The sequence below is a fragment of the Schistocerca serialis genome, chromosome 2, assembly GCF_023864345.2.
Source record: "Schistocerca serialis cubense isolate TAMUIC-IGC-003099 chromosome 2, iqSchSeri2.2, whole genome shotgun sequence".
In the NCBI taxonomy this organism is placed as follows: Eukaryota; Metazoa; Arthropoda; class Insecta; order Orthoptera; family Acrididae; genus Schistocerca; species Schistocerca serialis.
The window spans coordinates 1162652918-1162675582 of NC_064639.1; the positions used below are offsets into that span (position 1 = coordinate 1162652918).

At 42.5% G+C, this 22665-nt stretch overlaps 1 protein-coding gene across 2 annotated transcripts in view; it reads right to left on the minus strand.

The window, feature by feature from the left end:
* Window positions 1-22665, minus strand: part of LOC126458628 (cytochrome P450 9e2-like) — a 161040-nt gene that overhangs the window by 47543 nt on the left and 90832 nt on the right. For both annotated transcript variants that reach the window (XM_050095797.1, XM_050095796.1), the window contains one exon: window positions 11167-11551. In XM_050095797.1, coding sequence (XP_049951754.1) covers window positions 11167-11551 — 385 coding nt within the window. The remainder of the gene's footprint in view (window positions 1-11166; window positions 11552-22665) is intronic.

The window sequence follows — 22665 nt, forward strand, 5'->3', positions numbered from 1 at the left end:
GCCTTGATGAACTTGTAGATGGTACGCCACGACGAATACAGGCATGCATCAATGCAAGAGGACGTGCTAGAGGGTATTATGGGTGGGTGTGTACAGCAATCTGGACCACTACCTCTGAAGGTCTCGCTGTATGGTGGTACAACATGCAATGCAGGCAATGTGTTGTTTTCATGTGCAATAAAAAGGGCGGAAACGATGTTTATGTTGATCTCTGTTCCAGTTTTCTGTACAGGTTCCGCAACTCTCGGAACCGAGGAGATGCAAAAATTTTTTGAAGTGTGTATTACAGTTTCCTTGTCCACAACATGACTCGAAAACCTCCTGGACGAAATCGACTGAACTGAGTACGAACATAAATTCATCCACGTTTTTGTCATTTGCATGAATGAGTTTGTAGCGTATCCTGCGCGGTAATTTCGACTTCAAGATGCTCGGAATATCTTATGAGTAATTGGCTAATCCCTTTACCAAGCCTTTTTTAAGTACTTCTGAAAGTAGCATCAGAGACTACCATTCTTGTAAGAGAACACGTCCACATTAAAAACTTTCTTTTTCTAAGCGCCTAAGCGCTCTTGTATACCTCTAGATCAGTACTTCGACAAAAACGCTCTCTCAGAATCTTCAGAAGCCTGGAAAATGTCCATCATGCCAGTAGCCCAGAGGATTGCATCCCCCTGGATATATCCAGCTACGTAGCTTAGCTTTTGCTATACGCTCCACGGATGAAGTAGGACACCACGAAATCATCTTATGAACACCACGGGATGTACTGTACTTCTGTCTGGCGACAATGGTCGTGACTTGCGGCGCTTAAGGAGCTTCTTCCCCATCAGTATAAACGTATAAAAATTTGTCAGTGACAGAACACTGTGATCTGTGTCATATTATATGCACAGAACGACTGATATATTTTTGCATTGTTAGAATCCCATGCAGTGCCGGAAGTCTGTGGTTGTCGCTACCCGTCATGCATCTCTGTTCAGGTATCTTTAATGGCCTCTCGGATCTTCTCTATACCCTTAGAAAATTGTCGACAGATTGTACTACATTGGTTTTCCACCGATCAAAGTCAGAATCTCTTTAAATTCCCTCTCAATGGGTTATCTGTAGGTATGTCTTCGACTGATGAATTAGTTACCGCTTGCTAATTCTGTATAACGACCATCCACACATAGCATGAGAAACGATCTATAACAGTTCCCAACTGGTGTCTGGCTAAAACGTCCTGTAATATACATCCCGATCATTACAAAACGTTTACTGGTTCATTCTGCACATGACATACAGTTTTTAACATACTGTTCTACATCTTCTCTAGGCACACACCACCAGTAATGTTCACCTTCTCTTTGGTCCACGGTTTTACACTTTTAGTGACTTGATAACACATGATCATATCATTGTTTTACACTTCTCGCAGCATGATAGAAAACACAATGTGTGACCCAAAGTTTCTCATCTTGTGGAACATCTCATTAGGTGTGACAAATTGTGGTTGCATTAGAAATAGTTTTCAAAATATATCAGCAGCTTGTGCTCTTTGCCACTCTGCAGTGTTATGGCCTACCATCCATTCTATTACTGAGGTCATTTGCATTACTGTGTTTCTTGCTTGGTTTATGAATTACTTCAAAATGAAACTTTTTTAACTTTTGTGGCCATCATATAAGTCTATTCGATGGATTCTTTAATCCCAATAACAACTTCAATACTGTGTGAGATTAGATTAGATTAGATTAGATTAATACTAGTTCCATGGATCATGAATACGATATTTCGTAATGATGTGGAACGAGTCAAATTTTCCAATGCATGACATAATTAAGTTAATTTAACAACATACTTAAGTTAATATAACAACTTTTTTATTTTTTTGTGTTTTTTATTTTTTTATTTTTTTTAATATTTTTTTGTTTTTCTTAATTTATATCTAAAAATTCCTCTATGGAGTAAAAGGAGTTGTTATTCAGAAATTCTTTTAATTTCTTCTTAAATACTTGTTGGTTATCTGTCAGACTTTTGATACTATTTGGTAAGTGACCAAAGACTTTAGTGCCAGTATAATTCACCCCTTTCTGTGCCAAAGTTAGATTTAATCTTGAATAGTGAAGATCATCCTTTCTCCTAGTATTGTAGTTATGCACACTGCTATTACTTTTGAATTGGGTTTGGTTGTTAATAACAAATTTCATAAGAGACTATATATACTGAGAAGCTACTATGAATATCCCTAGATCCTTAAATAAATGTCTGCAGGATGATCTTGGGTGGACTCCAGCTATTATTCTGATTACACGCTTTTGTGCAATAAATACTTTATTCCTCAGTGATGAATTACCCCAAAATATGATGCCATATTAAAGCAATGAGTGAAAATAGGCGTAGTAAGCTAATTTACTAAGATGTTTATCACCAAAATTTGTAATGACCCTTATTGCATAAGTAGCTGAACTCAAACATTTCAGCAGATCATCTATGTGTTTCTTCCAATTTAATCTCTCATCAATGGACACACCTAAAAATTTGGAATATTCTACCTTAGCTATATGCTTCTGATTAAGGTCTATATTTATTAATGGCGTCATACCATTCACTGTACGGAACTGTATGTACTGTGTCTTATCAAAATTCAGTGAGAGTCCGTTTACAAGGAACCACTTAGTAATTTTCTGAAAGACATTATTGACAATTTCATCAGTTAATTCTTGTTTATCAGGTGTGATTACTATACTTGTATCATCAGCAAAGAGAACTAACTTTGCCTCTTCATGAATATAGAATGGCAAGTCATTAATATATATTAAGAACAACAAAGGACCCAAGACTGACCCTTGTGGAACCCCATTCTTGATAGTTCCCCAGTTTGAGGAATATGCTGATCTCTGCATATTATGAGAACTGCTTATTTAAACTTTCTGCACTCTTCCAGTTAGGTATGAATTAAACCATTTGTGCACTGTCCCACTCATGCCACAATACTTGAGCTTGTCTAGCAGAATTTCATGATTTACACAATCAAAAGCCTTTGGGAGATCACAAAAAATCCCAATGGGTGGTGTTCGGTTATTCAGATCATTCAAAATTTGATTGGTGAAAGTATATATGGCATTTTCTGTGATCCATTATTACCTCAAACGTTTTTCCCATATGAATAGCAGCGCAAGTGTATCATGTTAGATACCACACTTAGTATTACCTTTTATGGTGCAGAATAGTTCCTTTCTGGTTTGTTCAGTAACTGTTAAGTTACATAGTGGCTCAAGTTGCTCAATTAGGGAATGTTTAATTATAGCCACTATGTATTTCTTCATGTTATGAATAACAAAGAATTATTCAATACATCAGGTAATTAATTTCGGTTTTTAGTAACTGTCTTTAGACTTGTAATATACATAGGCCAAATTTCCCACAAAAATACGAAAATTACAAACTGAAAGCAACAGAAATCAGTTTGAACATAAACAAAATATTCAAATAACATAGTACACAGTTTGTTATGTCATGTAGAATGGTCACTGTAAAAATGGTACACTTACAAAAATGAGCCAAAAGAAGCTTAGTCATATAAATTTTAAATTGTAAGTACCATATGTATGGTAGTAGTGTAGATGCTCACTCTGTGGGGAAATATATTGTACTGTCATGCAGAAGCGACTGACCTAACTGCTAGGTGTCACTACTGCACAGGTCACATGACTTTCTCATTAATTATTTATTTAATAAACAAATGAACAAATCGTAACTTAGAGCTAACATATTACGTTACAGTTTTAAGGAGAACAGAGGTTGTTATTTAGCATTACTACGGAAACAGATTTCTATTAAAGTTAAACGACTGCGTGACGGGATTGAGATGTTACAGTCACACAGAGCTAATTCAGAGTAACTGTCCCACATATCAATTATGTAAATGAACTACAGATATGAAGAATTTTATCCACAGTATTAAAAGCACTCCAGGTGGTCAAGAATTTTTGGGTCACTAATTCTCTTGAGTAGTTGCAGCTCACCCTTAAACAAACATGCATGGCAGCAACCAAACTATTCTCAGATGGGCAGCTCAGTGGTATCTATGAAAAAGCATACTCCACTGTAACTAAAGACGACACACTGGAGGAAGTTGCTGTCGAACTGGGATCTGGCCAGTCTGAGGAAAAACATCGGCGAATGTTTGCCGTTCTTCACAAGTTTTTGGATGTTTTTGAACCTGGAGTGGAGAAAAGACAGATCACGTGGTCCTGGTAAAACACAGTATCAACACTTGGTCTCATCTACTAATTATCCAGTGCTTATATAGGGCGTCTCCAGCTTAACAGCGGAGATTTGGGAGCTAGTGGAGGTGATGTTGGAGGACAAAATCACTGAACCTCCAGAGAGTCTTTGATCCTCTCCAGTGGTTGTTGTGGAGAATAAGGACAGCACATGGCGTGGCATTTCTGCATTGGCTACTGATGACCGAACGAAATCACAAGTCTATGCACTGCCATGCACTGGTGATACAATAGACTGCTTGAAAAGACCAAAGTAGTTCTCAACTAAGGTAACGCAGAAAGGCTGCTGGTAAATCAAGACTTAACAAGGCTGACTGGGAAAAGGGTGTAAGCATATTGTCTTATCGCTGGCTTAGCTGTGGAGTATCTTTACGGGCAGCCGTGTCTGTAGTGAGTCAAGCGCAGGACACGGAACTGTTATGTTGTGTAGTGCGTAGCTCTGCATGTGAGAGGCTTTTTAGTATTCAGGTTGAAGAGTTGCTGCAAGTGCTGTTACAGAGTGATTTCAGGTGTGCCGCAGGGCAGTGTCGTAGGACCGTTGCTATTCACAATATACATAAATGACCTTGTTGATGACATCGGAAGTTCACTGAGGCTTTTTGCGGATGATGCTGTAGTATATCGAGAGGTTGTAACAATGGAAAATCGAACTGAAATGCAAGAGGATCTGCAGCGAATTGACGCATGGTGCAGGGAATGGCAATTGAATCTCAATGTAGACAAGTGTAATGTGCTGCGAATACATAGAAAGATAGATCCCTTATCATTTAGCTACAAAATAGCAGGTCAGCAAATGGAAGCAGTTAATTCCATAAATTATCTGGGAGTACGCATTAGGAGTGATTTAAAATGGAATGATCATATAAAGTTGATCGCCGGTAAAGCAGATGCCAGACTGAGATTCATTGGAAGAATCCTAAGGAAATGCAGTCCGAAAACAAAGGAAGTAGGTTACAGAACGCTTGTTCGCCCACTGCTTGAATACTGCTCAGCAGTGTGGGATCCGTACCAGATAGGGTTGATAGAAGAGATAGAGAAGATCCAACGGAGAGCAGCGCGCTTCGTTACAGGATCATTTAGTAATCGCGAAAGCGTTACGGAGATGATAGATAAATGGCAGTGGAAGACTCTGCAGGAGAGACGCTCAGTAGCTCGGTACGGGCTTTTGTTGAAGTTTCGAGAACATACCTTCACCGAGGAATAGAAGGGAGAACCGACAGAGGTACTCAAGGTACCCTCCGCCACACACCGTCAGGTGGCTTGCAGAGTACGGATGTAGATGTAGATGTACAGTAAAGTGATGAAATATGGAAATGGTTCAGAGGAAAGTGCGTCAAGAAGTAATCAAAAAAATGAGCAGTGGCGTTAATAACGTATTTGTGTTTCCTCTCGTTGCGTGTCGCACAGCATCGATCATCGGCGCCGTGTTCGGTCTCCCAGAATGAACTGATGTGAATCAGTAGAAATTAGTCACCATAAAAGAGTGCAGTCAAGTGCCGGTGTCTTGTAGCAAGCGTGAGGACGTGCGTTCGATCATCGCGTTTCCGCATTATCAACAATCAGCCACGCCGCGACGGTTACGCGCACACTCGTACAAGTGAGAACTGAGAACTGAAAAATTAACTTTACGAACAGTGTTACATCATTACTAGTGACAAGGAGGACTATTACCAGGTATCTGTATGTGTGAGGAGCGTAAGAACTTTCATTCTATCATTCGGCTTCCGCATCATCAACAATCACCCGCGTCGTGTCGGTTACGTGTACCGAGGCGTAGCGCCTTCGCATCGCTCCTGTCACTTGTAAGGACGATATCGTTATAGGCATCAGTCATCGACAGATGTCACCAGCTGACATGGACCCGAGTTACAGAGCTGCGCGTAGTTGTACTAGTAGGCGGCAGAGGTCAGCAGTTGACGGACAGTGCTAGCTGTCGCAGTCAAAACAATGTTGTAAAGTTATGTATTTTCATAATTATAATTGTTTTATATGTGTAGTAATTAACAGTGTGAGTGTTGTATGAGCGAAGAAGAACAGAAGTAAATGAAAATTGTTTTGTTTATTCACGCAGTACCAGTTAAACTATACAGGGGATTTACTTTAATTAAATGTGCAGTCAGTTTATGGTACTAATAAATCGTGAGTAGAACACAAATTAATCGGTAATTTCAGAAAGAGTAATTTTATATTTGATACTTTTCTAAATTTATTTATTTAGCAATTGCTATAGACAGAAAAGTTTTACTATGATTGGTCATTGAAGTAAAGCGCGGGTTAGCGCGGAAAAATACTGAAACCTGATTTGCTGTTTGTGATATCAGCCAATCAGAAAAATGCAGGCTCGCGCCAATCTATGCCGGGAACAAAGCCTCTGGTGTGATCTAGGAGTCAGTCGGGGCTGAGTGTTCGAACTAGTAACATGTCATTGAAAGCAGCTCCGACGAAAGTACTGTAACATCGCGGAAAAATGTTAATTACGAGTTCGCGAAGTAGTACAAAGCGTATTTAAGTGAACGGTATAGTGGAAGTCGTGTGGAATTTCGGACGGAATATCAAAATTATTGCTTTTGACTGTTAGTTAAAACCACGTGGCGTGTTGTGCGATCTAAGACTGGAACAGGTATTACGTGTAGAGCAGAGTGCACAACATTTGAGCGAGCATTTTCATAACCAAACGATCTAGTGAACTCTATTAACTTCGGTAACGGGTGTAAATACCATAGACTGGCTACGTGTGTGATTGTGGTGTGCGTGGGAACTTTACATTGTGTAGCCACTTAGTACGGACTTGGCAGTATTAACTGTGATCTTTATCGTAAAAATACACCTGAAAATTTACATTGCCAAGTTAAAACTTTTATTTCAGTACTAGCCACATCCCGTTTACCGGACAATTCTATGTATGTTGCGACCTGCAATAGACAGTAGTGGTCTAGTATTTTCTACTACAGCTTTTAGCTAGACATATGAACATTGCTGGACACTGGCAGGGCGGTAAAAGAGTAACGTGCCGCGCCGCAGTGCGCTCGTCTAAATCATGTTTTGTGGACTGTTAATCATCCGTTAACTAGGATAACACTTCTGAACTGGTATGTAAACAGTGCAACCTGCGATTTTCCTCTAATCGTCTCAGAATATAGTTGTTCATACCAGACGTCGAACAGTGTTGTGTCTTAACATTGAGTGGCTCCCCTAAACCCGCTCGCATATTTCGACAGATAATTTCAGGCAAGCCAGCAGCAGTGTGGAGCAGAACAATACGACCGCCGCGGGATTACCAGGTACGTGGTGTGGACAGGGCGCACGGTCAAGCAACGAGAAGTCAGTATAAGGAACCCCCCTCCCCCCCACCAATTCGTACTCCTGGGCGTGTTACAAGGGTACCTCCAAAACACCTGACTGTCTCTGTGATTCAAAGTTATGCCATCTGAACTATGTAATGCTTCAGCCACCTTTGAGAACATGACAAACAGCTTGCTTCAACACTTCAAATAGACGATTTGTCTTTGTTTTCTGTATTACAACATCGTTGTTCCAAAGACATTTGAAACACATCTAAGCCACCTGACAGTTGTGTTAAAGTGTGATCAACCCGAAGCCTCCAACTGAATCCAAAGAAGTGCCTCTCTGTCACCCAAGAAATGAAAAACTTGAGGCAGCTAGTGACTAGCATTGGAGACTATCGTGATCCACAGAAAATAAGGGCAACCATATTCTCTGACTCCTTGGTTTTCTCGAAATGTGGTCGAACTACTGGTGATTCATAAAGGACTCCTGTGCTGAGGGATATCCATTCCAAGAAGTACTATAGGGAGACGCCAAATTTTCCTGGAAAGAAGTGCAAGAGAGATTTTTCCGTGTTCTTAAAAAGGCACTAACTTCTCCAGTTCTAGCACTGTACGAAGAGAATGACAATACAGAACTTCACACTGATGCTAGCAGTTATGGGATGGATGCAGTTAGGATGCAAATTCAGGAAGGTGCTGAAAACGTGGTAGCTTATGCTTTCAGAGTACTCTCCAAGCCCAAGATGATCTACTCTTCTACCAAGAAATATAACCTTACATTTGTTTTGGCCATCGTCAATGTCCGGTCATATTTATTTGGCAAACCATAGAGCATTGTGACAGATCATCATTCTGTATACTTGTTAACTAACCCAAGGGATCTATGTAGTCTGGTAGCAAAATAGATACTGAGGCTTCAGGAGCACGAAGTCAGAGTGGCTGCAAAGCAAGGACGTTGACTACCTTTCAAGGAAACCTTTAGCACGACTCAGCAATGTGGATGAAATATTAGGCATCACTATATCAAACGACGTTTCTGCTGAAAAGAGGGAAGATCCAGCACTCCTGAAAACCATAGAAGCCTTGAGCAGGGAGGCGCCTACCAAAGGAGAATTCCAATTAACAAACAAAACGCTCTGTAACGGGAATCATGAGTCAGAATTGGTTGCTCTTCGTCCCACGTCACTGTAAGGAGTGCCAGTGACGGAAGCACATGTCGCAGTTGCCCTTGGGACATCTGACACCAATTCTGCCTGATTACCTCTTGGGGCGCTCCCAAAGTCGACAGAAAGGAATCGAAGAATAATGGTGCACGCTGACTGCCTCACCCGGTAAGCTTTCACCAATGCTGTGCAGACTGCCTAAGCTCCGTAAATAGCAAGATTCTTTGTAGAAAACAGCATTTTGAAGCACGTAGCTTCCTTGCGATAAACTCTGATCTCGGCAACATTTTCGAGTCAATACTAGTTTCAAAGTAATTTCGCGTTGCGACATCACTCTCAGGTTGACAACTGCCTACCTGCTGGACTGCCTCACTGAATGCTTTAATAAGATGTTGGAAGATATACTCTCAACGTACGTTGATGTCAAACAGAGATACTGTGATACAATATTATTCACCGTGATATTCGCGTTTAACACAGTGAAGCAAAACACTATGGACTTGACACCATTCTTTCTGCTCCACATTCGTGAGACTTAAACGATAATGGACTCAATGTTTCTGCTTCAGTCAGCTAATATTCAAATGCCTACGTGAAACACCCCGTCACCAGGGCCGAAAAAGTAGGACAGCGACTCTCATACGGTTCCTGGACACCCAGGGAATGGACTGAGAGCGCTATAGCGCCAAACACAGGCCAGTGACATGTTATGGAGTTTTACGCCTATGCAGAAAGTGTTGTTATTGCAAAAGTTACTAGAGTGCTACTTCAGGTCGTATCATATCCTTCATAGTTTGCTGGACGTCACACACGAAATCGAGTATTATGACCCCTCATGAAGAACAGAAAGTGCAGCGACGTCTTACACGTCCGCTGTATGAAGCTCCAGTTCATTGCTGAAGATCTTATCGACGGTATGAGTTTCTCATTATTAAAGGTCTGCTCGATGAACACGAAACCTCAGTGAGATGGGCTACCGTCTATGCTCACCATAGTCCTTGGGATGTGACACGAGCCAAATCCGTGGATCATCCAGCGCTACCATGAAGAGTACCAATGACAAGCCCAGTATCCAGGTTGCTGTAGTCGGCTTCAGTGGGAACTTCTGAAACAATGGGTCACTGTTTCCCCAGGCCACGAAACAAAGCTACAAGCAGTCGTGCACGCAATGCGGAGTATCGGTTAGCGTTGCTGTCTGGCGTGCTACGGCTTGCCAGTTAAAATCCAGTCACCACCTAATATTTATTTACTGTTTGTCATTCCTAGAAGGTTCTCGAAATTTCATATGTTTTCGTTGCATGCGTATAATCCAATACTCGACATTTGTATAAAGAGAAAAACTTTGTGTCCAGGAGACAGTTCTGTCTGACCATTGATGTGCGCAACAAATCCGCTTTCAATGCTAAGTGTCCTTCATTGTCAATCCTGCTTTCGTATTTGAACTTGACTGTGGTTACAACGTGACAATATGTTGTTGGAACCCATTTGATAATGGCGACAAAAAATTCATAATTATCTGAGAGTTGGTTAACTCTTTATTAGCAAAAAATTGTGAAAAGAGTAGATTGCTATTCGGTGTCAAGTTCATATGTTGAGTTGCAGACAGGCACGACAAAAAGACTATTTACACACTGAGATCTCACCCAAATCCTTCTTCAGAAATGCAAAAACATCTCGCGAAGACATAGCCATTATCTCTCAGCCGCTCTAGTCAGTCCATAAAATTGCAGAAATAAGAAATACCAACAGCTGTACAATTTATAAAATATATTAATTACACGACCAGTTTTGACACTACGTTAGTGTCATCTTGAGGCCCCTTTTCAAACTGAATGGTGATACACGATACTCAGTGCAACAGGATAGGTACCATTTATCTTCACTGGTCTCATGAGTTTCTATTTACTTGATGTGTGCACCCCAGCCATCTAAATTACAAGGAGAAGGTTTTCTGTTTGTTGCCTAGTTTCCTCTTTCATCAATTGTCACCAAGTACTTCAATAGAAGGAAATTAACTTGCTTGCCATTAGTTTGAAGTATTAGTTGCAGGCAGCAACAGGTACAACCAGTAGCGCATTCTGGACAGAGCGGCTGGGTTCGAGGTAGGGGTCACGTGTGGATGAGATGTGCCTGCTTGTGTGAACGTACGTGTGTTTTCTTTTCTGTAGAAAGCTTTGGCTGAAAGCTCAGTCTTTTACAGTCTTTTTGTTGTGCCTATCTGCAACTCAACATGTCATCTATACAGTGAGTGGCAATATATCATTTTCATAATTTTTGATATTCCAGCTTTGATTTTTTTATTGCTTATTTTCTTTTTTTCCTTTTTTCTTACTAAAAACAAACAAAAACATTTAACTGCTGGGACGTAATTTATTGGAACTTTCCGTCCGAGGTAAAATTGATACTATATGCCACGTAGAGAAAATAAGGGTAGTCAATACTTACCTTTCAATGCGACAAGCATCTTCTGTGAGAGTGGATTGCTCTTTTCTGCATTGATGAAATTCATATGGTCAGTAAAGTGGTCAAAATCCTTGACAGTGATGGAACGTATCAATTCGGGATCTCTAATCAGTAGGACAGGGATCGTAAACGAGAAGAGACCTGCATAGGGGTGTGGGTCCAACTTCTGATAGAGTTCATTGAGAATGTCAGGCATGGACTTCCTGCAGAACACCACGTCCAGCATGTTGCCCACTACTGGCAAAGGCGTCACGTATGGAACTCTGCGATGGGCGAAGACACCGACGCAGCGGCGCCACCAGAGGATGAACACTGCCGTGGCTCCCAGCACCAGTGACACCCATAACGTCCAGCAGTCGACAACCATCTGTCGGAAAACACGGAAAGTACTTCTTAGGCATTTCCTGAGTTGCAGTGATACCGTGTAATCCCACGGGGACGAATAAGTTCTGAACAATTTATTAGCGCCGTATTTGAAAGTTAATTTAACATAGTCGTGAATCTATTATGATAGCCCTCTTATGAAGCTCTGTACACTAATTATATGAGATCATTATAAATAATGTCTTTGCATGAGACAAATAATAATCAGACACTTTAACACAGATTAGTCACTTAATTATGCATTTGCAATTCAATAAAAACGAAATGACCAAGTTGTATTAGCTGTATAACTTAATTTAAGTAAATCATACTTGCGTTTACATTCATAAATCTTACCTGTTATGGGATACAGTCAAATTGACGAAATTTACCCTATGCAGGAAAACTTAATAGCCTACTTTGAAGTGTGCGGCCAAAACAATTAAAATTTTTCCATCACACACAAAAATAGAATTATTTCATTAATGAGAATCTCTTATTCCCTTCCCTGCGTTTGCAATTAATACTTTGTAGCAGACAGGACAGTTTGAGGCAGATGTCTTCTGGGTTTCTTTAGACCATTTGATTACTAGGTAGTGTATGATAATGTGCTGGTGTCAAGCGATTTGAGTGTTAAACACTATGTCCACAAGATGGAAACAAATGCGGGCGCCAGGTACTGCTTGAGTGTGATTGCAGATATGGGTCTAGATCGAACCAGGAGTTTAATCTGGCCATCTTGGTTTATCGTGAAGCTCAAATGCTGAATCGCTAACAGATATTGGAGGGCCTCTCCTCAGTCGTAACAACAAAGTGCCACGCTTTAGGAAAACCATAGCAAGATTCTAAAATTAACTCTGCACATGTACCCTACTATATTTTTTTTCGGGCGAGCTTAACTTCTTCTTTCTTCAAATCAAATTACTTTTTAACAACTTACGTTACTACTGTTCAGCTCCCTCTGTTTTTCAACTCTGGGAAATCACACTCGCTTACTCAAGTGTTCCTTCTAAAAGTATTTGAGAGTAATGCTTAGTTTTTCAGTACCAGTAAGGTCTCCTAACTCTGTGTCCTGTTGGGTCATAACATATCTGGTCTCTGGATGTGCTCATCCACTGTACTCTACAGGGAGGAGACAAAAGTCGTGCGGTGGCTCCCCGTATCGTATTTGGCCTCCTTTCGCCCGGGCTAGTGCAGCAACTCGGCACGGCGTGTACACAACAAGTCGCAGGGAGTCCCCTGCAGAGATGTTGAGCCATACTGCCTCTACAACCGTCTGGTGCAAGATGTTTTGTATGAACTACTCTCTCGATTAGGTCCCATAGATGTCCGATGGGATGCATGGCGGGCTATCTGGGTGGCTAAATCATTCGCTCGAATTATTCAGAATGTTCTTCAAACGTATCGTCAACAATTGTGGCCCGGTGACGTGGTATCGTTGTTTGGGAATATGAAGTCCGTGAATGGCTGCAAATAATCTCCAAGTCGCTCAACACAACCATTTCCATCCCCCACCAGCTTGCACATCTCCTTGTTGACAACGTGGGTCCATGTCTTCCTGGCGCCTGCGCCACATCACTCTCTACCATCAGCTGTGACTAACTGAAGACAGGACCCACCTGACCAGTCCACGATTTTGCAGTCGTCTAGGGTCCAACTGATACGGTCATGAGGCTAGGGGAGGCGCTGCACGTGATGTCGCGCTGTTAGCACTCGCGTCAGTCGTCCACTGCGACAGCCCATTAACGCCAGACTTGGCCACACTGACCACACGGATACGTTCGTCGCACGCCCACACTGATTTGTGCGGTTATTTCACGCAGTGTTGCTTGTCTGTCAGCACTGACAACCCAAAGCAAATGCCGGTGCTCTCGGTGATTTTCCGCAGTGAGAAGTAAATCTGGTGTAATCGGCATGCTCTTGACACTGTGGATCCCGGAACAACGAATTTCCTAAACGCTTTACTAAATGGACTGTTCCACGCATCTAGCTCCAATCACCATTCCGCATTCATTGTCTGACCTGAGTACAAATTACAGCTCCTGTCAGTGAACTATCCCTTTAACGCTGTGTACGCAATGCTGCCGCCATTTGTATATGTGCACGCCGCTGCCCCACGACTTCACTCCCCTTAGCGTACTGCTGACTCTGCATGAAGCGGCTACTGGACGTCCTGCAAGTGCAGCAGCGTACTGGGAGTTTCACCTGACCCCCAGTGTCTCGTGAGTTGCTTTCTTTACCGTTTACAGGCCTGCCCACGCACGCTTTTAGAATGCATAGAGATTGTATAGTACTAGTCAGACATTACAAAGAGCAACAAATAACTTTTTGTTTGTGCTCCCTTTCTGTCTGTGACGGTACAAACCCCGTTACTAGATGAATATTTCTAGTGTGCAAGGATTGCTTTGTGGAGAGCGAGCGCGCTACACGGCGCGAGATTCGCGGAAGCGCGTGGCGCGCCCGCGCGAGATTTGCAGCGATTGGTAGGATGGTCTTCGCCGCCGGGCGGCCACGTGGCCCGCAGCTTGGGGCATTGTTTGGTTTTTCGCGCATTACGCGAAAACTACGTAACATACGGTGAAGAGTCATGCGGCAGTGGATTGTGGTCAGCAATATGCACCTTCTGAAAGATCGATCTCTATTTCAAGTCACGAGACGCAAAAGTTATAGTAACCTCAAAATCGGTTAATATCACGAATACTGAAACATTAATAAAAATAGTAAATAACAACTTACAGGGATGAGCGAGCATTCATTAAAAACGTTTCGTCAAGCGGATCGAGTGCCGTACTCATATGTAAAGATTCAAAAATAATTAAGTAGGTAAAGAGCAGTAAACAAAGTTTGAGGCAAAATTGTTTATAAAATTCAATAGAAAATTCATGACGTAAAGAACGGCACTATATAACATTTTGGGTGGCATCACACGTATTTTAAACTCGTTAAGTTATACTACACATGTAACTTGCAATGGTTTTCATTGTTTTCAAACCATTATTAACATTTATCGCCCATAATTAATTAATTATTATAGATATGAAGATTTTGAGCAGTGCAATGTGTAGATCGCTATAGATTACAACTAAAAACAGTGCTATATGCAGTTCCATGTTAAAACTTTGCAGCACAGATGTAAACAAACAAATCTGCGCTAAGAGGCGAGGTTTTGCAAAAACTAAAACTTGATGTACGGAAATAGAATAATCCTAGAAATTAATGAAACGCAGTAAGGTAAGATGTACGTTTTAGCGTGGTTACGATGGTGTAGTTATTTCTGTCGAGGGATATAAGTATCAAAATTTGTAACCTTAACTGGTGAGACTGGTACTCAAATAACCAGGGTGTTGGACATCCGACCCTATATAAGCGAGGGGGCATCTTGGCCAGGCGTCAGTCTTTGGTCAGTCGTTTTGGAGGGTGGGTGGCGAACAAGCCCCACTTGAGGGTGGCCCATGTAGTCGTTTGAGAATTCTTTTTCGCTCCGATTTATTTCGTCAAAGAGTATTGTTTAATAGTGCAAATGTGCAAGCATATATTTGGTGAACTGGAAGTGCTACGATTATTTGTGTGAGTACGAATTACGAGGTATACATCGTCGTAAGTGAACATGTGGCGAACTGTGATTTCGCGCCAAAACTGTTAGAACAGAGAGGACAGTGAGACTTGTGGTTCTGCTCGAATTATTTGAATAATTTTCGTTTATAGCAGCCTACATTACTGCTGTTGGGGGCTCGGAGTGAAATTATTATTAAAGTAAAACTGTAAACCGTCTCACCAGTGCTAATTTCACTATGTGAAAGAAAAGAACAACGTCAATAAATAGTGATTGAAATGTGTCGTGAAAAACTGATTTTAGTATAATAATCGCCTAGTTCTTGTTTCCTAGCATAAACTGTACTTATGTCTGAGTGAACTATAACAAATGCGTCAGTGTCGAAGTGTACTAATGCACTAATGCACCAAGTGTGGAAATCATCTCCTGAGACTTACGTGAGAGCCAAAATCAGCAATAACATTTTTTAACCAACATTTGTATATGCTCATACGTAAGAACACTCTGCAACCGCACTTCAGTATTTACCGCCCCGTCCCCTGTGGGACATTTGTTTTGGTCTGGAGGGAACAGGAATCGGTAACACAGATGTCCTAATTGTACTAATTTGCTTTTTCAGTCAAGCCATTGACTTTTTTATGGTTCTATGTTTCTTTTTTATTTTAATCTGTTTCTAATGAGGACTAACAGTAACAGCCCACTTCGCTGTAGGAGATCAGATGGAGTCCGGCAACACCAGACATTTGAACGGCCGTCGTTCCAGTACAAATCTAGTGTCTGTCAACAGCCGGGCCACGGCGGGTACACCGCTTCCTGTCACATCGCCGAAGTCAAGCACCACAGAGCGTGGTCAGTACCTGGATGGGTGGCCACCTTGGTAACCCGCATGCTGTTACCAATTTTCCTTTTGCCTTCACAGCTGAGGGGTCATGCGGGGTGGCGGCGCCGTGTCCCTGATCTCCAGTCTCGGTGCTGATGTCCTGGAATGAGTTCCAAGCCCATCTGCAGTGTCTCTCGAAGTTGAGGCATGCCTCACTGTCGGTCATCCGTCAGTCAGACTCAGACGTTAAGCTCGGCGGAGCTATTGGTGCTATTCGAGAGGAGAAGGCCACGTGCCAACACCGGCTTTCACCACCTCCCTCCTCTCGTTATCATCCGCCAGACATGTGGCACCGCGCTATGCACGCACACACACACACACACTCATTGCAGTCGCCTACACTTAACAGTTACGCTTAAACAACATGCGATGGTAAGGTGCCTATGGGTGCAAAGGATAGAAAACACCTTTCCAATGCAGGGGACACAGTCTGGGCTCCCAGCCATATTTACCGTACAACTTTACTTTATCTGCTGTCTTACCATAGTGCCAACTCATACGGCTGCAGGGGCGAGGTCAAATAGAAGACAATAAACCCGTTTTGTTCCCATGGATACTGGAAGTGTTGCTTTTGGACATGTCTTTCTTTTTCCTTCGACCTTGAACTTTTGTTTATGGAAATGATTAACGGCAGGAGTTGGTAGAGACCATTTGGAGGCGATGTAGTGAGTGCTTGAAGTGTACTTTTCCCCTTTACTGATCAAACGTGACAATTTTTTTCCCAAGTAATTGTGTTACTCCCTGGCATTTAATAGTGGAGCAGGAGATATGACAAATTTTACCCTGTCTCGCGGGTCGAAGCGAGGATGTCGACCACTATTTAGGTCGGTATAGTAGTGTAGCAGTGCATAAAGCTAAGCCAGGTCCACTGATTAATGCTTCTGAGTAAATCCTTGGGGCAAGATGTGGCGCGACAACTGCGTAGTTCTGCAGTCGCAGCCACGAATCGGAACATGCAACGACACCACGAAAGCTGCGAGGCTGACGATCTATAGCCACATATCTGTCTATAGTTTACTGTACCTTCTCGATGTCATTGCAACCGGATAAGATATTCAAACTACACGTGCACTACTGATTATACCTATTGTTATCTAATTTTCCACATGAATGCCTGCAGATAGTACATCAAATTAAGGGCAAATACGCTACTTTATAAACGGAAAATCTATTCAAGAGTACTAGGATAAGGGGGTTCTGAGGACACGTTTGATATCAAATTGATATCCAAATTAATTAAATTGTTCAGTTAATTACAGCCACCCACCCCCAGTACTGGTTGATGTCACGTGTTTTCCTCGGGCATCACGTGCATCCCTGCTCCATCCCCCTCCCCACCCCTACCCCTCCCCCACCTAAGCTATTGGCGCGAATTTCGCATTTTTGCAGGACTTCTGAATATTCGCGGTAAAATCAATTTTCGCTATAAAATTCTATTGCCACTTCAGAGGACGTAATATTTACTGCAATTGTTGATGCAATTTGTTTATAAAATGAGGATAGGTGGTAGAAATCGAAAACAAAGATCAGAGGTCGGGAAATCGTGGAATTATGCAGTGCGGAGGACGGGACAGGGATCTTCCGATCGAATTGCATGCTGTGGTCACTCTGCCATGTGCTGCACTAGGCACGCTGCATGGTTGTTACCGTCTTGCGAGGGGTCTTGCTCGGACAGCAGTCTGTCGTTAGTGGGGCCTGCCCTCCGCTTCCACGCAGCGCCACAGGGGGCCCTGCAGAAGCCTGCCAGCAGTCAAAGAGAAGTGGCAGGTGACTGTAGTGTGAGCCACTCCGCGCAGTGGTTGGCATCTACCGCGAACAATAGATTTGTTTTCAGAGGTTAGCATCTTCCTCCCACAGCTGTGCCCTAATGAACTACGACATGTATTACGAGGGATGCAGCTGGTGTCACGCTATCTGTTTGTCCCAGAATGAATAATGGACGCTTTTTTAAAGATAGCAAAAAAAAAAAAAAGTTCAAATCGCTCTGAGCACTATGGGACTTAACTTCTAAGGCTATCAGTCCCCTAGAACTTAGAACTACTTAAACCTAACTAACCTAAGGACATCACTCACATCCATGCCCGAGGCAGGATTCGAAGCTGCGACCGTAGCGGTCGCGCGGTTCCAGACTGTAGCGCCTAGAACCGCTCGGCCACCTCGGCCAGCCTCTAAAGATAGCAGATGTGTCAAATGTTCCAGCCACATGCAGTCAGTTGCCAGCAAACAAAGGATGTTTCTGATGGCTCTCTCTATCTGTTTGTCCCAAAATTTTTTTGTGTTCACAGCAGCATTATATTTCTCAACCACCTGCACGAAGCTTGCTTGAAGAAAAAGAACGCAGGTTATAACTTGCTGGCATGGCATTCTGAGTTACTGTTGGTCCTCTGCAAAATAGAGGATGGAGTCTGAAGGAATATAAAGCCCAAACCCCACCACAAAATTCATCAGTCTTTGACAATACGTACTTGTGTACGTGTGACTCTCGCAGTATCAATATGAAATTGTAAGCCAGTAGTGGCAGTGGCGATAGGAAATGGCCGAACATGGGGCATTTGCTATGGAAATGTTTATAAAAAAATTATGATTCAAACTGCGACAGTTATATAATTTCGTAGCAAAGTATTCAAATTTTTTCCAGATTGTGATACATTCTTGTAACAAGTGGTTATAAAGGTTGTTTCCTTTTGCCATTGCAGCATTCATACCCGAAAAGCTGGCTGAATTAGAGCGTGAGCTGGAAGCTGAAAGTCACTGGCAAGCCGAAGAGGTTGTGCTACCATCATGGAAGTACATCTCAAAATTGTGTGTATGATAGTTTACATTTTCAGGAAACATATCATAAAGTATTCAAAACGTAACGAGTGCTTGTAACATTTCTGCTGCTGTTCCACCATTAGATGGTGAAAGCCAACAACAGCAGCAAAATGAAGAGGCTGTGCTGTCATCGTGGAAGTAGATCTCCACATTCAGTGTGGTAGTTTACACGATCATAAAACTGCTCTTCATGTATTCAAATGGTAACAAGTGCTTATAATATTTTTGATCTCGCTGTTGCAGCATTAGAACGGCAGTTGATTGACCTTGAATGGCTATTGGAGACCGAAATGCGACAAGAATGTAAGTACATTTGTAATATATTGCGTTAGGCATGTATTTCATAGTACACAATTGTTGTACATGTTTCTCCTCGTACACCATTGTTGTAGATGTCGCTATGGAACAAGAGGAAGATGCGAATCGCCGGCCGGAGTGGCCGTCCGGTTCTAGGCGCTACGGTCTCGAGCCGAGCGACCGCTACGGTCGCAGGTTCGAATCCTGCCTCGGGCATGGATGTGTGTGATGTCCTTAGGTTAGTTAGGTTTAATTAGTTCTAAGTTCTAGGCGACTGTTGACCTCAGAAGTTAAGTCGCATAGTGCTCAGAGCCATTTGAACCATTTGAGGATGCGAATCCAGCAGGGATATGTGTCGAAAACGATGGCCAGGAGACATCATTTGCATCTGGTATTAACTTTCTTTCTCGTTGTTATGTATAATCGATACCTCGCTGCAGGCAAATTCAGCACAGACTTTTTTTTGTTGTTGTTTCTTATAATCAATGTCTTGTAGTAGACAGCTTCCATGAGATATATCAGTGGCTCCACAGCAACAATTCCAGCGATGGTGAAATACCGAAGTGGGTGGATCAGATGGCGGCTACTGAAAGACAGTTCCATCTCGCGCTTTTGACTGAGTGGGAGAATTAGCTGGAAGATGGACTGAACTCCTGCATCCTGGGACCCAGAGTGTAAAAGGTGATTATAATTCAACTATCGTCGTTATTAATCTGTAATATTGATGTACTTAATTGTTGTTATTTGTTTACAGCATATATTTAAAAAGAATCTTGAGTGTTGCACTTAATTTTTTCCGTTGTTCATAGGTTACAGAGGTGCCACCAACACTACCACCAGACAACAGGCTGCCACGGCACGGGCACCTAGAGGTGGTTGTGGGGGGAGGGGGGGGGGTGTAGGCTTTCACTGCCACGCAGAGTGCCACTTGTGTCTGTGGTCTGTGCCTGAGGCAGCGGCCGCTGCAGTGCCCGCCCCCGCACCGTGGCGCGCCCCCTGGCGCCTGTGGGTGGTCCAGTCGGAGCAGTGACCTCCGACTGCCCCGAGGCTGGGGCTGGTGAAACCTCCAGCACGCAGCAGCAGCAGCAGCAGTGAGCGCCCTCTGCACAGCCTGGGTCCTCACACAGGAGCTCACCACAGCCACCTCCTCCTGTTCCGGCTCTGACTGTTCACCCCCACTGTCAGCAAAAGGTACGTGTGCCTCGGCGCGTACCCCTCACCCCAAAAGGCGCTTTTTCCCTAAGGCCGTCATCCACTGGGTGGATACACTCGTCTCGAAGCTGTAGTGTCAGTGATAGTGAACCTGTGGCCAGCTGCAGTGAACTGTCCCGTCCTGATAGTGAAGGACACCCTGATTAGCAGCGTCACGATAGCTCTAGAATACTCGGGGTTGCTAGGGCCTTGGTGCAGCATATCTCATTCACTAGAATTGAGCAGAGAACCAGCCAAGGGGTATTGCGACCCAGTTAGGTTTCTAGAAGCATGCCTCCTGGTGCTGGAGGCAGAGCTCCTCAAAGCCCTAGATGATTCGAGATGTAATGCCATTAAATGTGATGCGGTACTCTGTTGTGAGTTGACTCACTTATGGAAATAAGGAAGGTTCTGGCAATTGTAGTCCATATGTGTGTACGTGTGAGGCCACGTATACGAGAGCACTGGTCTAAGAACCCTGTTGTGTCGTGTAATTTCTGTCCAAACATCTTGAGCCGTGACAGATTTCTTACTATTTTGAGAAACTTCCACAATAGTGATAATTCCTTAGCTAAGAGGAAAGGAGAAACTGCCAATGACCCACTGCACAAGGTCAGATCCCTCCTAGATAATGTGTGTGCTAATTTCCAACGTGCATATACACCATCTCAAAAAATTACAATAGATGAAGGCATGTGTAAATTTCGAGGTCGTGTGTATTTAAGACAGTACATGCCACAAAAACCAAATAAATACGGTATGAAACTGTACATGTTATCCAAATTTGACACAGGTTACATCCGGAATTTCTCTCTTTACGCGGGTGAAAGGCCTGACACAGTGACTCTGGTAAAGATATTGCTTGAAAATGTCAGGAAAAGGCTACACTTTGTTTACAGACAGATTCTACACATGTCAATACTTGCTTTAGAAGTGGAAGCTGCAAAAACTGCTCTTGTGCGAACAACAAGAAAATCTCGGCAGGGATTGCCTCTTGCTATAAAAGATCTGAACCTTCAGCGAGGTGAACTTATTTTCAGGCGTAAAGGAAATATGTTAGCACTGTGTTGGAAGGACAAAAGAAATGTGCATATGATAAGTACAAGGCAGGCTGCTGAGATGGTCACTTTCACTGATCAGAGAGGAAGAGAGAATTCAAAGTCAGCCTGTGTATTACACTACAATAAAAACAAGTTTGGTGTTGACTTATCAGATCAACGATTCTCATACAGTGCATTTGAACATCGAACTGTGAAGTTGTGGAGAAAGTTGGCATTCCATGTTACACTAACGGCGATTGTAAATTCCTGCGTATTGTACCATAAGGTTACTGGAAAACGCCTCACAGCATCTCACTTCATGACAGTTGTCTGTGCAGATCTTGCACAAAGCAAAGATCTTGAACCCCGACCTCGTCCACCTGGACTCTCAAGACTATCAACTGGAAATCATTTCGTGGAAAAGATTGAGACAGGAGTAGGTAAGAAACAGAAACGAAAACAGTACGTAGTGTGTTCTCTGAGATGAAAAAAACTGACTGGAAAAGTGTGGCAAAAAGACACAAGCTACCAGTGTAGTGAATGTAAAGTAGCATTGTGCAAAATGCCGTGCTTCAAAATTTACCACACAAAGAGCAGAACTGCATCCTAAAATAGTTACAGGAGGTTACTGTAGGTAAGACATACTGTATCCATCATAATTACAATTTTTGTGTAAAATAAAAAAAAAATTCCTTCTAGAAAATACAGTGATTGTACCTTTGACCAATTTTTCCTTTTTTTCAAAAACAATATTTTAATAATAGCGCTTGTCAGAAGTATGTATTAATTCAAGAGAAAGGTATTATATATGGTTTTAAACAAGAATGTCTAGGTTTTTCAATAAGAGTAATTTTATTGCTATAACTGAAACCTTTCATGAGCTGTAGTAGTTTAAAATACGTTAAAATCAGCCAGTCTTTATGGTAGACACCCGCGCGCAATGTTAAGAACAAGTAGGCTTTAATTAATGTCCACAATAAAAGGATAATGCTTGTTTTTCACGGTCAATCCTGGCTTGTGAGAGAAATTACAATGTACATCTAGAGCATACATGCGCAAAAATACGATCCCTGAGGAGTACAACGCTGACGGTAGTGAGCTTCCCGTAAAGATTCAGGACATGCTAAAATTTGAGGAACAAAATCCCGGAATATCAGTTCACGTTTACGGGCTGAAGAAGCAGAAAACAAACCTGATGAGTGGAACGAGCATGCCGTATTTAGACCACTCCATTTTCCGAAATACGGAGGTCAGCGTGATATTCTTTAGCACAGTTCACATCCTTGAAAGGCCTCTGTAATGCAATGCTTGCAGAGAGGGTCTCTATTATACCAGCATCTGTT